The sequence below is a fragment of the Sinocyclocheilus anshuiensis genome, unplaced genomic scaffold (genome assembly GCF_001515605.1).
Source record: "Sinocyclocheilus anshuiensis isolate Anshui unplaced genomic scaffold, SAMN03320099.WGS_v1.1 scaffold472, whole genome shotgun sequence".
Classification (NCBI taxonomy): domain Eukaryota; kingdom Metazoa; phylum Chordata; class Actinopteri; order Cypriniformes; family Cyprinidae; genus Sinocyclocheilus; species Sinocyclocheilus anshuiensis.
Window position 1 is genome coordinate 1,320,237 of NW_015557102.1, and position 18,112 is coordinate 1,338,348.

The 18,112-nt window shown below is 36.8% G+C and overlaps 1 protein-coding gene across 1 annotated transcript in view; it reads right to left on the reverse strand.

Moving 5' to 3' along the window:
• Positions 1–18,112, reverse strand: part of LOC107677542 (unconventional myosin-X-like) — a 50,709-nt gene that overhangs the window by 25,673 nt on the left and 6,924 nt on the right. The window contains exon 2 of the mRNA XM_016472469.1: positions 4,757–4,855. Within this exon, the coding sequence (XP_016327955.1) occupies positions 4,757–4,855 (99 nt within the window). The remainder of the gene's footprint in view (positions 1–4,756; positions 4,856–18,112) is intronic.

An 18,112-nucleotide genomic window follows, 5' to 3' on the forward strand; every position in this document is an offset into this window, starting at 1 on the left:
GCTGTGAAGAACCTTTTAAGCACCTTTATTTTTAAGAGTGTACAGAGAAATATGGGAAAGCACACCAGAATTACTGACAAAATATGCAAACATGTTAACTTAAATTCTTATTCAACCTAAGAGGACAAGGCTAACATTATGTGCCCTTTTTCACATCCTCAAATTCAATCTGAAAGGACAAGGCTGACAATGTAACCTTCTATGACGGAATCAAACTCTACCAACACAATATAGCCCTGTGACAAAGTCAGAAGGACCCTGCTAGCATAACTACACTACAAAAACATTTTAAAGTCATGAGAAGGTTATGATAACACATTTACACTATTCCCTTAAAGGACTAGTTCACCCAAAAATGTCAGTTTGCTGAAAATATACTCACCCTCAGGCCATTCAAAATGTGAATGGGTTGGTTTCTTCATCAGAACAGATTTGGAGAAATTTAGCATTACATGACTTGCTCACCAATGAATCCTCTGCAGTGAATGGGTGCCATCAGAATGAGAGTCCAAACAGCTGATAAAAATCCACACGTAATCCAAATAACTCCATCCTCAACTCCATCCATACTCTGTCCATCTACTCTGTCTTGTAAAGTGAAAAGCTACATGTTTGTAATAATCAAATTAATCATTAAGATGTTTTTAACTTTAAACTGTTGCTTCTGCCTAAAATGTGAGTCCTCTATCCATAATATTGGTTTCTCCAGTAAAAAAGTCGCTTTGTCTGAACCAGGAGAGAGATATGCACAGATCAAGGACTGTTTACAAGCGAAAATAGCCAACATATAGTTGGTGGATTTTGATGTGAGAGGACAACAGGGGATGGACTTTTTCACTTTTCATGGAGGAAACATTATTATGGATTATGGACTGATATTTTGGCCAAGTTTTTGAAATTTTTTCTTACAAACATCTTTTTACTTCACAAAATGTTAACTGAGGGACTGGAGTCATGTGAATTACTTGTGGGTTACTATGATGTTTTTATCAGTTTGGACTCTGACAGCATCATTCACTTGCATATATGTGAGCAAGTGATGTAATGCTAAATTTCTCCAAATCTGTTCCAATGAAGAAACAAACTCATTTGCATCATGGATGGCCTGAAGGTTTTCAGCAAATTTTAATTTTGGAGGGAAATATTCCTTTAATATATTTTGCATTATGCAAGGTTTTTTATTATGTTCGTTTTTATGCAGCATTTTTTATGTTTTCATAATGTTGCAAAAACGTAGCAGGTTGCATATCGTTAAATTTTGATCTTGGTTGCATTTGCATATCTTAGTTGTGTTTTCTTGAACATATTTAAAATGTTTCAATTCACATGTACAATCCACACAAGCATGCATAGCACACATACTGTCCCAGTAACTCGGTCTGAACCACTGCAGGAATGGGGTCACTCCTATACTTAACTAAATTATTAACCAAATCAGAAACGAGAGCGAGAGAGAGAAATAAAGCGAGGAAAAGAGAGAGATGTCAGTTTGCATCCAGCCCTGTACTATACCATGCCTTAAAATCCACATAAAAAATTCAGCATTCTCCAACAGGGTTGCGATTTCAAAACATATCCCTCACACATGCAAAACAATTTTTCTACCCTTTTGGACCAAGACCTTAGGGCCAAAACAATGGGTGAGAAGACCTCCAGAAAGACAATATGGAGGCTGCTGGAGTTTCCTGGAAAGTCTGCCTGAGACCTAACAGAAGGCTGGATAGGTGTATTGATTTATGGAGGAGGGTTTGAACTACTGCAGAGAATGCTACTGAATATTCTCATGTCAGCACAAGCTCTCTGGTGTTCAGAGCATGAAACATCAAGGTTACCAGCATACAGGAAATATAGGGGAAATGCAGACTTAGATAAAACCTAAAGGAGAGGTTTCATATTTTCATATTACCTTGGATTCAGCTGTAGAACTGGGAAGTCTGAATCATTTTAGGGATTCTGTTCATTCAGATGCCCATTTCAAATAATTGGTGGGGAAAATATCACTTATTCATTTCTGTGAAACACAAAAGAAGATATTTTGAAGAATGTTACAACTGTTTATGCCCATATAACGAAAGTCATTGTGGGGGTTTTTTCCCCCCAAAAAATATATTTTGTGTTCCACAGAATAAAGAAATGCATACATGTTTGAAACAGCATGTGAGAACATTTTTTGGTGTTTTTTTTTTCCGTTAAAGCTGAAATTTGTAACTTTTGCACCACTAGCATTACCAAACATACTGTAATTGCAAAAATATTGTTTTTTTACCACACTCCCTCCATTTGGCATTGGTTGGTCAAACAGAAGTTCTGCCCCAAACTTGGTAAAGTTAATGTTAATATATCAAGCAGAAATTTGTGTTGATTGTGCCACAGTTCCACACTTTTTACACTTTTTTAGTGAAATCAATTAACAAATCACTGCATTGTGTTTGTATACTAAACTGGCATTGGAGAAAGTATTAAGCATTAAGTCACTGCAGTCTCAAACGCAACATCCACTGTAGCAGATCACATGATCTTCCATTAGTAGACATCACTGCCACTTTGCATGAAGTTAATCAAGCACTTTGCTCAAATCTGTTGCATTGCCAACAGCGACATGTCAATTCAAACCTCACTAAAATTAAATCACATTTGTAGCTGCAATATCAAGTGCGAATTCCCCTTTAGTGATTTACACTTTAACGTCACATTTAAGAGTCATTCTAGATGACAGATGTAAGACTTCAGTAGAGTCCACCGCTGGTCATATCAACCCAGTGGTCTTTCATTCTTTTTTTTCTTTCATGTTTTGTTTCCTTGTATGGCCATGTTTTTTAAATATGGAAATTAAGTTTCCTGTACTGCTTAGTATTGCAAAATAGTCTAAAAACCAACATGAAAAAGAATGGTGAGGAAATTGTGGATCGTGATCTTGCCTGAAAAAAGCTGTGATAGGATATTCTTGCCATATTGCCCACCCCTACCAAGCATGCACATGAATGAACATATACAGTATGCACTACAAACACAAATGTTTGTAGACAAAAACACAAATGCAAACAGGCTACCTGTATGCATCTGTACATACAGATAACCCTTCCCTGCTGTGCAGTCTCCCTTTCTGAGCAGAATCCAGGCCAGCACAGCTGTTATTATTAGCCTGACATCACAGCTCTGCCAGCTCCAACACCCACAGCTATCACAAACTACTTACCTCTATCAGCACTGTGAGTGCTTGTGTGGGAGTTTAACTGCTAACACAACCATTTGATTACAATTAAACCTCAAAACAGAGGCAGTTCTGATCACTGAACTGTACAGAAATGTGATAGACACAGTTTGGTGCACAGACTCCATAACATTGACAAAGGTTAGTAGAATTGTAGAAACTAATTAAATTTCTGTTGACTGTTGGATGTTTGAGAGTGATTTGCATTAATTATGATGTATTTATTCAACAAATTAAGATAACTTTTAAAGAATGCTGAATTGAGACCATCTCAAAAGATGGCTACTGCTTTCAGTCCCTGATGCAATTCATGGCAGGTTAACTAATTTCACAAAGAGGAGCTGCTTATTTTATTTCTATATGGAGATGACAGAATGAGGCACATATTAAAACTATTATAAACTATGCACATAACCTAAGAGGTCTTTCTTCAGTGTTCAGTGCAAATGAAAACTTTAACTGGACTAACTTGCAATCCTGTGTGAAAGTGATATGACAATATAACAGAAATTTAACCCTGTATTCTTTGTACGGTAGCGGTATTTATAGGCCAAGGAAGTAAGTAGATTTAAATCAAATTGTCAAGTTAAATTCATTTGTTTAGCACTTTTGACAATACACATTGTTTTTCAAAGCATATTCAAAATAAATCGTAATGTGTATAATATCTTAATGTCTTCATGCCTCATAGTAACATTTAATAGATTAGAGCTGGGCGATAATATAGATTATGCTTTTTGACGAAACAAGCAATCAAGTGGTTGAGATATGCTATACAGTAAATATATATATAGTAAATTCAGTTGATACTTACTCTTTTACCATCAGATTTTCCCCCCTTTAAAAGTATGAATTATTTTAAAAATCAAAAAGAGCTTCTGTTTACTGTATTTGATGCTCTATGCATGCGTGTTGATGAATGTTTATATGTGAACAAAAGTCTAAATTAAATGTTCATCAAATAAAGAGACGTCTCTTCAGAAGACTTCTCAATTCATATGGATTTTTTACAATCTTTATAAATCGCGCGAGTATACTTCAGTGTACGCAGATAAAGCTGAACATGTAAAGAATTGTGATTAATCTCATTTTTGATTAATCTAACAGAATAGAATTTGCTGGAAATTTCCAGTATATTTAGAGAAAGATCAAATATACATCTATCTAATTAAAAAACTTAACTTAGCATGTTCTAATTGCGTGAAGCTAATGCAAAAGCAACACTATTTCCTTATAATGGTATGTAGATAACATGTAGAATGGAGGAGTGCATTATGGTCGGTTATATGATATAGTCTCTTTCACATGGTCATTTATGGGAGGGTGAATGTATTGATTTAGCCTCAGATGTGCAGATGGCAGACATACACACACAAACATGCATATGCACACACACACACAGCTCCTCAGCCCTGTTATGATGACATTCAGAGCACAATACCAACCCAGCGTAATCTCTGACTCACACAGCACCCATTCAGCCATAAAGGGCAACATCTGTGTGTTTGCATGTGTGTGTGTTTATGTCAGATTGCTGAGTCTTACCTCCCCGTAGTTGGTGGTAAGCACCAGGGTTCCATCTCCACAGGAGTTCACTGTAGACGGGACCAGCTGATCTTTATGATTCACCCACACTCGAGAACCCTGCAAAACACACACAAAAGCAGTCAGACACAAACCAGCACAATCCCAGATTATTATATGTTCCAGTTGCTTGTAAGAGCCACAGAACAATAAAACACATCAATAAAACACAAAATCTTCATGTAGTCATTCACTGTTGAAATGTATGACTTTCAGGATGACCTGTGGGTGGCTTTTCATTTCTAAACACTCACAGATGCCCACACACAAAGCTTAGACATGTCTTTGTGCACAAAAGTCTGATTCAAGCCTAAAAAGTGTCGTTTAGCCTTTTATTATTCCAAAGCAGTGAAGTAAAGGCCAAACTGATACCCTCAGAGCACATTAAAAAGTAGGATGTATAAAGGAAAAAGTATAAAAAGACACAAGCACAGTCTTCCCCAAAAAACAACTGGGTGATTTTTACAGGATCATAGTATTACAATATCAATCCTGTTAAAATAAATCATTTTAAAAATCAAAAAGATTTATATAAAAAAATCTGTCATAATGTGACTTAAAAAACTGTAAAAAGTCTATATTGTTTTACCATTACCAAACTGTTGTTTTGTTATGTTTGTCATTAGGGTCTTTTCTACTTCAAAATGTCATGTTTCATTCAATGTGTTACTTCACTTGCCACTTCTTTGTAATTATTTATGAAATGTACTTGCAATTTCTGGGTGAAAATTGTTTAATTGTTGAAAGTAAATTCAACCCGATTTCATGGCAATTCGTACATATTTTACTAGGTGGCTGATTCGCATGAATTTGTACGACCTCACTCATATGAATTTGTACGTTTTGTGAAAAATCGTACGTACACTGAAAAAAATTATTCATTAAATTTACTAAATTTTTTTAAGGTAAGTGGTTGCAATCAATTTATTTTAGCTACATTTAAATAAACAATTTTTGCTGAAAGTTAGTCAACTAAATTTGTTGATTTAAATGTAGCTAAAATAAATTGGCTACATTTAAATAAATTTATTTGACTAACTTTCAACATGTTTTTTTTTTTTAAATGTAGCAAAAAACATTTTTTTTGTAAAAAAAAATGTATTTACTGAAAAAGTATCATTTTTTTCAGTGTATTTTACGAGGTGCCAAATTCGTAGGAATTCATGCAAATGACCATCCCGAACCCCACCCCTAAACCTCAAACAAAATCGTATACGAGTGAAGTCGTACAAATTCTTACAAATTAGCCACCTCATAAAATACGTAAGAATTGGTTGTGAGATAGCACTGTTAAATTCTACACCAATTTCTTTAAGTGTACATTATATTCTGACATTATTTTCAATTAAGCTGAAATTACACAAGGCAATTTATTTACACTTAAAACACATGCATAACTATAAGGAAATGTTTAAAACCTTACAACAATTATACTTCAAAGATGATCTCGCCATCAGATTGGACAAGGCACATGTTTAATAGAATGACCCAACAACATTTCTCACATAATATTACAGAATTAAATAATCACTTACAAAGAAAATACAAATGAAGTATGAAAGGTTTTCAGACTAAGCAGATTTTTTACTTTTTACTTTACTAAATTTCCCCACTTTATAATTTGTAAATGCAATAACACACAGTGAGCAATGATATCATTTCGGATGTGTCCTCCTGCTCTTCTCCACAGTAAAGTGCTGTTCTTTGTGTGAGCACCGGACTGAATTATGGCCAGCTGTATGAAGTTAACTACTAATAATTGGGAAACGGATCGATAAGCCCTTAGCTTCAAAGAGGAAACTCAATACACAATCACCAGCTTCAACAACAAAAAAAAAAATCACACATTACATTCAAAGCATTAAATGGCCCAGAAGAAACATCCATTTACATTTACATTATTATTTTGTGACAAAATTTCCCAATACTCACAGTATATGAGGTAAACTATCACAATGGTAACCTGACAGAATTCACAAATATTATTCTACTGTAATTAAAGAGGATTTTGAAAAAGTAGGCTATTTGAAACCAACATAGAAATCCACTGCTAGACAACACAAGCATGTAATTGGAATTTTGACTCATTGGACATACATAAACTCACGCCTGCCCACAAACAAACAGAGAATAATGTGTGAATCCACCCCAAACCTCAAACTAGACAATGAGTGTGTAAGTTTCCCAGACATGGACATTCGCCATACTGATTTTGAAGCGGATGACCTCCTCTTCGACACATGCATTTCTGGACAATAAACAGGCAAACAGACAGGCAGACCGAGAGACAGACTGACAAACAGATAGAAGCTGTTCTTTGTCAACAGATGGTTGACTATGACGAGCCGTCCCACCTCCAGTCAGAGGAACTACAGTGGTGAAGACAAAAGACAGGCTGCTCTGCCCCTGGGTAAAGAAACCAAGCCAGGCAGAAAAACACTTACAACAGACAGCTGAGCTACATACACTTACACATTTCATTTCCATTAGAAGACATTAAAAAGATTTCCCTGCTCTTTTGAGGAAAAATCATTCGGACACAACACAAAACTCCCTCCACAGCCTATCCAGACTTTATTGAAACAATAATGGGTTATTCAGAAATGAAATTATCACAGCCAGCACAAATATTAATGGCTATTCACAGAGGCTAATATAAGATCATTTACACATTGTATGCACAGTATCAAAAACAGCAATTGGTCTTGTGTCTTAGTCGTGGAAGAAACTATGACAAGCGGAACAGCAGTAAAAACAGATACAGGGCTTACAATTTGTGGAAAATTGTAATTTCGATTTTTCTGCATAAATTATGATTGTGATTATATATCAATATTACTATAAATATAATAACAATAATAACTATTATTATTATTAAAAATTAGTATTTAAGAAAAATATGATATTAATTATGGCTTATTTTCCTAACGTTTAAAAATGAACCCATTGAGCTTTTATTTTGGGAAAAAACCGTTTGCCGAGTTCACACTGCATGATTTTAACCCCGATTTTCACTCGCCGACAGGTTTCGCGAAAACGCCAACAAATGCCTATGCCTAAAACCAGAGGCAAATCGGTGCTCGTTCACATGAATGACAATCACGCCGTGTGAATTATCAAAGACGCGATCTGAGAGAATTGCAGACGCCCGTGAAACATTTAGCATGCTAAACATCTGGACCTCTCAGCGATTCAAAATCCTGCTGTGTGAAATGAGCTCTGACTAAAAGATACATTGGCGATGGCATACTGCCAATGAGAGGGCAAGATACAGGACAGTGGGAAGTTCAGGGAGGAGTTATATGAAAAGTAGTTTGCGGACCAGACAGAGTTGTCGGCGATTCTTCCTGTTGTCATGCAATGTGTAACCTCCTGTCGCCGATCCATTGTGCAATGTGAACGCAGCAGCAACTGAATGCTACCCCAGATAGTCGTGCAGTGTGAAAACAATGGTGATCCGATGACTTTGAAAATCGTGCAGTGTGAACTCAGCAAAAGGAGCCTATAAAGCTTCTCGTTTGTTGACTACAGCCTGTTTATAAGCGCTTCTAATTACAAGTTTGGGACGATGGTTGGTGCATGTTGTATCCTAAATGCACAAGGAACCAAAACTCAAAGCAGATGCAGGGATGATTTCTTATGCAACAGCATTTACTGCTGCTCGAAACTTGGATGATGAGCTACATGCGAGTAAATGAACACAGTGCCACACTCACTGAAACACGGATCACATGTATTTATAAATCAGTCTTTGCCATTTAAAATTGCACTCAGCCATATCGTGATTTCGGTTTTATTTCACTTAATCGTGCAGCTTTTTGTCACTGTGTGTATTGTGTGCATGGGAAGAAGTTCAGAAATTAAAAATGACTTGATGTTTGACTTGTCTTTCTCTCAAGCGTTCTTCATGTTCTTATTAGAAACTACTGGCTTTACACAGCCGCAGATAGCATCTCTACCAGGATGAAGAGTTGCTACAGTAATTAGCACAGATGCAGAGGCTGTTGGTTTGTGCCCCGATCTGAGCGAACAAATCATTAATGAGAGCTCAGGCCCTATGGAGAGCAGGAGTGTGTAATCATGCATGAACACAACAGAGATGAAAGAATTCAACATCTTCATCAACAGATAACTGCTGTTGCTCTTGCACAGCTGTCAGTAGAAAACCGCTACATCCACTGAAAAATATGAGACATCCAACCACACACATAGGTGGAGGAATAATGAGAGCATGCTCTTAGTGGGGGAGGGTATGCAAGAGGGTCTATATAAAAGATGCAGCCACTGAGGAATCAGCAACATAATGACCTGGCCATATATAGGGCTGCACGATTAATCAAAAATTAAAAAATATATATATATATATATTATTATAAAATGTTTCTTTAACACTTTAATATTTATATTTTATAATTTAGGTAAAAATAACAATTACTATTATTATTTAGTTATTTATTATTGTTATTATTATTATTATTTTATAGCCATACTGATACATGATTAAAAAATTTGCCCAAATTGTTTAGCCCTACCAACAAGCACAGCAAATCTGGGCTTGTTCAATTGCATTAAATACTGCAGTCACACTATGTAAACCACAGCACACAGACTCACTGAACCCTTCAAATAACTTTTATGGAACGTCTGCACAACCTTGAAAACCACTGGCTTTCAAAATCTCCCTGCACAGATACTTGCCATTATTAACCTTCATCTAATGACCAGTGTAATTCATCACCAGACAGCTTCTCAACCTCTCATCACCCACTAGTGAGGGATTTACCAATTCCAGCAGACAATAACATGACAATGAGAAGAAGGAGTGTGTGTGGAACAGTGCCTGAATGATTCTTTGAGGATTAATAAAGCATTAGGGAAGTGGCACACTTGGCAACGTGTTTAAAATGCAGAATAGAAGCATATGTGTGGGTATTATGAATCAAGCATGATACAGCTGGACAAGGAGACATGGAGAGAGAAATGGCAAAAGAAAGAAGGAGAGTATTGACTGTAAATGGAAAACAACCCCACTGGCCCAGGGAAAATGCTGCATCCCATCACCCACTTCTACAGTCCTAAACATGCTGACATTTCAGTGTTCATCACTGGAGTCTCAGTTACTGCAACACAACCAAGATATTTCTGCTCCATTTCAGGCACACTCAGTTATAATGCCAACACTCTGCCCATCTTTCTGCAAGCTGCTCAGGTGATCTGAAAAGCTTCTGTCCTTATTGTTGGCACTCTGTCCTGAAGACACAAATGTGACCCTGGACCACAAAACCAGTCATAAGGGTATTTTTTTTGTTGTTGTTGAGATTTATACATCATCTGAAATCTGAATAAATAAGCTTACTGCTAAACTGACAATTAGCTATACATCAGTATACCTTCCTCTTTCTCACCTCTCCACTTCCTTTTCCTTTCTTCTTTCCTCCCCTCTTATCTTCTTTACTCTCGTCTCCTAACTTCATGTATGTTCACACATAACAGTGTGAAAATGCCATTACACTGCACTTCCTGTGCAGCTATCAAATATACATGACAGAAGGAGAGGGAGTGGGAGAGAGAGGACAGAGAGAAAGAGTGAGAGAAATTAATGATAGATGAAGCTGTTAGACTAAAAGCTGTGCCTGAGAGATTCCCACCATACTGAAGAAAATAGAGACGATGAGGAGGCTAGACTTTGCTACACATTTCTACGCCTCTCCACTCCTCCTTTAATTTATGGCCTACGTACTGACACTCCCTAAAGACACACACACTGGTTTTATGGGGCATTTTATTCTCAGCTTGAACAAGATCAATAACAATAATCTTTTTACTTTGCTTAAATGTTTTTGTCTTTGGGAAAATTTATGTTAAAACAAAACTTAAGGTTTGAACCAAACATAAATATAATTTTAGAAAAACTAATACATTTGGCTATAGAGTTGGCCAAACTGTTATTATTTTCAAACAAGTAAATAAATTACAGATATTAAAGACATATATGTGATACATAATATATAATGCAGGATTATCCGCTATAGGTTGTGATGGGCTGGCATAGGTCCTGAGCTGTTTTATAGTCCCAATCTTCACACTCTTTTCTCTTCATCCTCTACATTCTTCCCTCCTGCTCTGTCCTTCATGTGGTCCCTCACCCCTCTGGCTCAATTTGATTTAATAGCAGAAATAAGGAAGGCTATGAAATGAGACACCTGTCTGGAGACCCTCGCTGTCATGCCTGTATGTCTTTTTTAACGACCCGCTGACAGATTTATGCATCTGGAAAATGAGCGAGACGGAGATCTAAATGGTCAAGCGGTTCACCATGGCAGTAGAGGAGTTAATTGTCCATCAATGAAAGATATATGTTTTCTGTGCTTGACATGGTGGGAATGTGTGTTTATGGACTACAGGTACAGAAGAGAGCAGATGTTAGTGTTTGGAGCATTTCTGCAAGTCCTGGCAGTGCGGCATTGTTCTCTCTTCCAATACCGAACAATCGATCTACTGTATGCAAACAAGGAAATGCATCACTAGGCCATTATTACGTAGCTCTGGATAATTGATTACATACTTGATTGCTTCTTGACCTCTTAGGTTTAAGTATTTTTAAAGGGGTCATATGATGCGATTTCAATTTTTCCTTTCTCTTTGGAGTGTTACAAGCTCTTGGTGCATAAAGAAGATCTGTACAGTTGCAAAGACTAAAGTCTCAAATCCAAAGAGATATTCTTTATAAGTTAAGTTGTATTTACAACACTGTTCCAGAACAGTTCAACCCATTTGAACTGTTGTGTGCTGCGCATTTTATGGAGGATGAGGACTGTTTCCTGAACCAGTAGCGTACAATGCATCTGTGGCACAAAGGCTGTTTCAGTTTTGACAGTCTGGCGCTTCTGACTCACAGCCTGTAAGTACGTTTTTTATATTTAAATAATTTGCCACTGATGATTCAAACACGAGTTTGAGCAGTGTAGAGTAGCGCTTATTCCTGTAAGTACGTTTTTTATATTTAAATAATTTGCCACTGATGATTCAAACACGAATTTTGAGCAGTGTAGAGTAGCGCTTGTTGTTTGTTGTTTCTCCGATCACAAATGCAGACATGGTTTTATGTTTACGCAGCGCGATACGCAACGCAACGCGTAAAAAGACAGCATAAGTCATTATAATCAGTAATTATGTCCCCACTGGATGAAACAAATGGCTCGTTTCTAATGGATTTTATTGGTTTTGTCTCGTCCTGCTGGGAGACGGCATCACAGTATGTTAAGGGCATAACATTTCCGTCACATGCCTGAGGCATTCGGCCAATCACAACGCACTGGATAGCTGGCCAATCAGAGCACACCTTGCTCTGATTGGCCAAACAATGAGCTTTGTAAAAATCGACGCATTTCAGAAAGGCGGGGCATAGAGGAGAAACAATAATGTACATTATATGGAAAATAATGTGTTTTTTTAACCTTAAACCGCATAAACACATTGCATTACACCAAATACACAAAATAATGTTCTTTTTAGCAACGTCATATGACCCCTTTAAGAAACCAGATCCCTCTTCTTTTGGATGAATAATTATGTCGATGGTAGAGTGACCCCAAATTAAAACAGAATATTTTACAGAATAAGATTTAAGATATTTAGCTTGAAGTAATAGTTCCACCAAAAATTTACATTCTGTCATCATTTATTCATCCTCAAGTTGTTCTAAACCCACAAGACTTTATTTCTTTGGAAAAACGAAAGGAAAAAGTCCCTGCTAATAGCTCTTTTCTATAAAAAAGGGCTGAAGCTTCCAAACTCCAGTAAGGGACAATAAATGTCTGTCATTTTGTGTGAGAAACAGACATTTAGTTGCCCATACACAAAGTAAAATACGTACGTATCTTAAATATATATATTTCCATATATGAAATATGGCATATGAAGTAAAAACTTAGATGAAACCAGTAAGAAACTGGAACATTTCCATATTTTAGCATAGCCTATATATCTAGTCTATACAAATATGTATGTTTATGTATAAATTTTTGGACATATCATGTGAATATACATATATCACGTACATGTATATTCACCCTAAAACCCATCAATACATGTTGATATTATATGTAAATATAAAAAGTAAATATAAAAGATAGACATGTATTTAAAGTGTATTACAAAAACACATAAACATACAGATTGTTTGTTCTTTGTTGTTTTAATAAAGTTGCATATGCATATATATATATAAAATACATTGTTGACATACTGTATATAGCGACAATATATAACATGTACATTTTATTAAGTACAATATGTACAGATTTTACTATGGGGATTTTATATATGTTATGAACTTCTTCATATATGTTATAAAGTATCTTCATCTATTCAAAGAATTGTCTTCATGCAAACAAATTTTTTTTTTAAATTTTGGTATAAAATGTGACAAGGAGATGAGATTCAAGTGTAGCATTGTCTCATAATAAGTGACCCAAAAAAGTGCTGGGTTAACATGCTACACACTCGTGAAGTCATCCATTTTGGCTCTAATCACAGCAGGGTGAAATCACAGGGCAAACGAGCGATGCTAAATCAGGAAAGCCAAAGCTGCAGTTTTAATGACAAAGGGAGTTAATTACATCGCGGGCCTAGCTGTTAGCGTTCTGATAATTATAGGTCTATACAGCCAGCAAGAAAGAGAAAACCCAAGCTGCTAATCTACCAAAGGGCTACACGCAGGATTGTGCAATTTGTCCAGTTTCATAGACATAACACAAGAGCGATTTCCCACTAGATTTCCCTTGGAAGATTCAGACAGATGACCCTGGCCTTTGTGAGCATTGTAACGGCACTATAATCACTATAATAACCTGCTGCGTTACAGTAATCCCACCGAGCTGCCACCTCTCCATCAAAGGGTTTAGCACAAGCACACGGCTGCCATGGCAACAGAGGGGCAGGGTTGTGACAGCAGGTGTGAACTAGGGCAATAGTGGAGTGGACAGGGCTGTAGGTTATATATTAAAGTTGAAATATTGCATTGGGGAATTGGACTGATTTAATACACAGATGGATAAAGACTAAAAGTGGACTGATTTTTTAATGCCTTTGCAGAGGATCAAAAATACTCTTGTGCAGGTTGCATGGAAAGGTCAAGTGCAGCATGGGTTAGTATTTTTAGCATGTCTGTGTGTGTGTACTGTCGGCGTAAGCCACCTCACCTTATTTATAAGGACATCTCTCCCTCACGCACACACATGCTTACATTCAGCATGCGCGGCTGTCTACTGAACATAAACAATGCTGATTACGTTCAGTAGACAGCGCGCGCATGCTGAACATAAAAAAACGCTCAATACGTTGATTATGCTCTGGGGTATTCTCCAAAAAAAGACGGTAACTCGGGAGAAGAACTGCTGAATAAAATATGTTATTGTTTTCTTTGCGCAGAAAAAGTATTCTTGTAGCTTCGTAAAATTACGATTGAATCACTGATGTCATATTGAATATTTTACCAATGCCCTTGCTACGTTTCTGTGCGTTGATCGTGGTAATATCATTGCTGTCTATGGAGGGTCAGAGAACTCTCAGATTCCATCAAAAATATCTTAATTTGTGTTCCGAAGATGAATGAAGGTCTCACGGGTTTGGAACGACATGAGGGTGAGTAATTAATGACAGAACATTCATTTTTGGGTGAACTAACCCTTTAATAAAGGGGGAAGTCATGGCCTAATGGTTAGAGAGTCGGACTCGTAACCCAAAGGTTGCGAGTTCGAGTCTCAGATCCGGCAGGAATTGTAGGTGGGGGGAGTGAATGTACAGCGCTCTCTTCCACCTTCAATACCACGACTGAGGTGCCCTTGAGCAAGGCACCGAACCCCCAACTGCTCCCCGGGCGCCGCAGCATAAATGGCTGCCCACTGCTCCGGGTGCGTGTTCACGGTGTGTGTGTGTTCACTGCTGTGTGTGTGTGCTTAGGATGGGTTAAATGCAGAGCACTAATTCCGAGTATGGGTAACCATACTTGGCCACATGTCACTTCACTTCACTTCACTAATACACAGATCTAAAATAAAAATGCGATTTCTTTCCCAGCTGTTTACCTTCACAGACATAACGACTGTGTTTTTGCAACTCATGTGTGTTTTTAACATAAGCTTGTGTGTTTTGACAGTTTAAGCGCAATAAGACATGAAAGAGAACATATTAGTTTAATACTCACATGCCGTGTGACAGCCGCTTTCTGTGCGTGTGCTTCAGAAAGTTGTGAAAACCGTATATCAGAAGTTTAAACTGACATAGTTTTAAAACGCATGATTTTAGGGAGATAGACATGATTATCAAAACCAGACAGTTACGAGCTGTAAAGGCACAGCCCTATTCTGGAAAAGGGGGTGGGGAGCAGGAGCTCATTTGCATTTAAAGATACATGCACCAGTAGGCATATGTTTCTGCTTCCACTCAAAATAGGCTTATATAGACTTATATTACATTTAGTAAAAAGAGGCATAATAGGTGCCCTTTAAAGAAGACTCTTATGCTCACCAAGACTGTATTTATTTAATCAAATAAAGTAAAAACAGTAATAATGTGAATGAAATATTACTCCAATTTAACATTTTAATATATTTTAAAATGGAATGTATTCTTGTGATGGGAAAGCTTCACAATTTCAATTTTGAATTTCAACAGCCATGACTCCAGTATTCAGGATCACATGATCATATAAAAATCATTCTAATATGCTGATTTGGTGCTTAAGAAACATTTCTGATAATTATCAATGCTGGAAAAAGTTACATAATATGCTGCATAATATTTTTGGTCAAACTGTGATATGGCACATTTTTTTCTGAATTCCTTGATGAATAGAAATGTCAAAAGAACAGTGCTTATTTAAAACATAAATATTATAAATGTGTTTACTGCCACTTTCTTACTGACCCCAAACTATCTGGTAGTGTATCTGTACACTGTATTACAAAACTAACTATAAATAGCTACTTACAGTATTAGCCATGTGATTTTATTATGTGGAAATACCTCTTAACAGCCACTCTGTCAGTATTGATAGCACAGTAAGTAAGTTTTATTTATAGAGCACATTTAAAATTCAGCATTACACTGACCAAAGTGCTGAACAAAACCAATAATAAAACACAGTAAATTCTAAAATAAAATAAAATTTAAAAAACAATAATAAAAAAAATTGTAATATCGGCAATAACAACAGTTTCACATTCAATTAATAGCCCGGAAAGGCGAGAGAGTAAAAATGTGTCTTAAGTCTGGACTTGAAAATAGAAACAGAAGAAGCACTCCTAATGTCAGGTGGCAACTGATTCCACAAACGTGGAGCAGCGACTGCAAAGGCTCTGTCTCCTTTTAATTTAAGTCGTGACCGAGGGACATGTAATAGAGCTTTATTAGCGGATCTGAGAGACTTCGGCGTTGAATGCAAATAAATAAGATCAGAAATATAAGATGGGGCTTGTCCATTAAGAGCTTTGAAAACAATAAGTAAAATCTTAAACTGAATTCTAAAAAAGACAGGAAGCCAATGAAGGGACGCTCAAACGGCATGCCGACCAACACACAGGCGCCATCTTTCCAGCACATGCCAACTAGCCTCAGACAGCATGGCCACATCAGGTCAGACTGTCTCAGCTGATTGCAACAAACTACTTACAGTTAGCTAAGAAAACCCTTAGTGTTAATACCTTTTAGAGGTTTTCTCAACTTATGGGGTTTACTGCAAATGCACACAAACATTTTAACCTTTTGCCTAAGGATTGAATACACTACTACAATAATTAAATGGTGCCCCTAATATGAGTTTCTTTAATGAATATTACACTGATAATGTCATCAAATTTTTTAACTTCCCTATCTATTTTTTCCTGTTATTGCATATTTCCAGTCTGGTCTTGGTATGAACAAATGGCGATGAGTCTCAGGTAAGAACTGCATACGTCATACACACACATACAGTGTGCTGTTCAAATACTACAAAGGAGACTCATACTTCAGATGTTGAATAAATGCATAAATCATGAACCTGTCGGATTTCAACAACTAAAAACTATTTGAAACAAATACATTTTTGCTTGGCAATACCCATTAACAATAGGTTAAAATGAGGGTAAAAAGCATCTAAAATATTCATGACCTGACCCAGTATCATTTAGCTACATAGGCTGATCTTGTACCCTCACTAGTCCACTAAAATAAACTTTGAGCCCATTCCTATCTCTCTGCATAGCTGGTGTTTGCTTTTTCAGTGATTTTATATACATATCATCCTAAATAAATTTTTTTTTTTTGTGTGTGTATTTCTATACATCCAGTTTCCAAGTAAAAATGCAAAAACTACTTTATGATGTTGTGTGACAGCCATTGGCTATTGCTTGGTACATGGACATTACGCTTAAAGGGACAGTTCACCCAAAAATGACAATTTTGTCATTATTTACTCACCTCTTGTCATTTCAAACCTGTATGACTTTTTAATTTTAAACTGCAAATTCAAGTCAAGTCACCTTTATTTATATAGTGCTTTATACAATACAGATTGTTTTAAAGCAGCTTTACAGGGATAAACAGGAAAATTAGCAGCTTAAAGGGTTAGTTCACCCAAAAATGAAAATTAGCCCATAAATTACTCACCCTCAAGTCATCCTAGGTGTATATGACTTTCTTCTTTCAATCCAGTCGGAGTTATATAAAAAATTGTCTTTGAACTTTCAAGCTGTTTAATGCCACTCAGCAGGTGTTGCAGGCATCAGTCCAAAAGAAGTTAAATAAAAAGCACCCATCCATAAAAAAAGTGTCTCACACGGCTCCGGGGGGTGAACAAAGGCCTCCTGTAGCGAATCAATGCGTTTTTGTAAGAAAAATATCAATTTTCAAAACATAATAATCACTTTAATGTAGCTTGCGTTAACAGTCCTACACAGAAGCAGCTCCGGGCGGATGACGTATGACTTCAGCGTTGCGCATGCGCCGGCGAGTCTCGTGAAAACCAACGTTTGTTAACAGGAGCAAAGTAAGCAGTTTCCTTACTTTAGCAAAGGAAAACCAGTCTCCTCTTGGCTTATATCGAAATCCTCAGACATTCTTCTTTACAAATCCTCGTTTTGTACTTCTAATAAGTGACCGTTGTTTTGTTTTGATCTCTCCCCTGCGCTTCCGCGTTCGTCACTTCTGAGCGGCGCATGCGCAAAGCTGACCTCATACGTCATCACCCTGGAACTGCTTCTGTGTAGAACTGCTGGCGCAAGCTAGATTAAAGTGATTATTACGTTTTGAATATGGATATTTTTCTTACAAAAA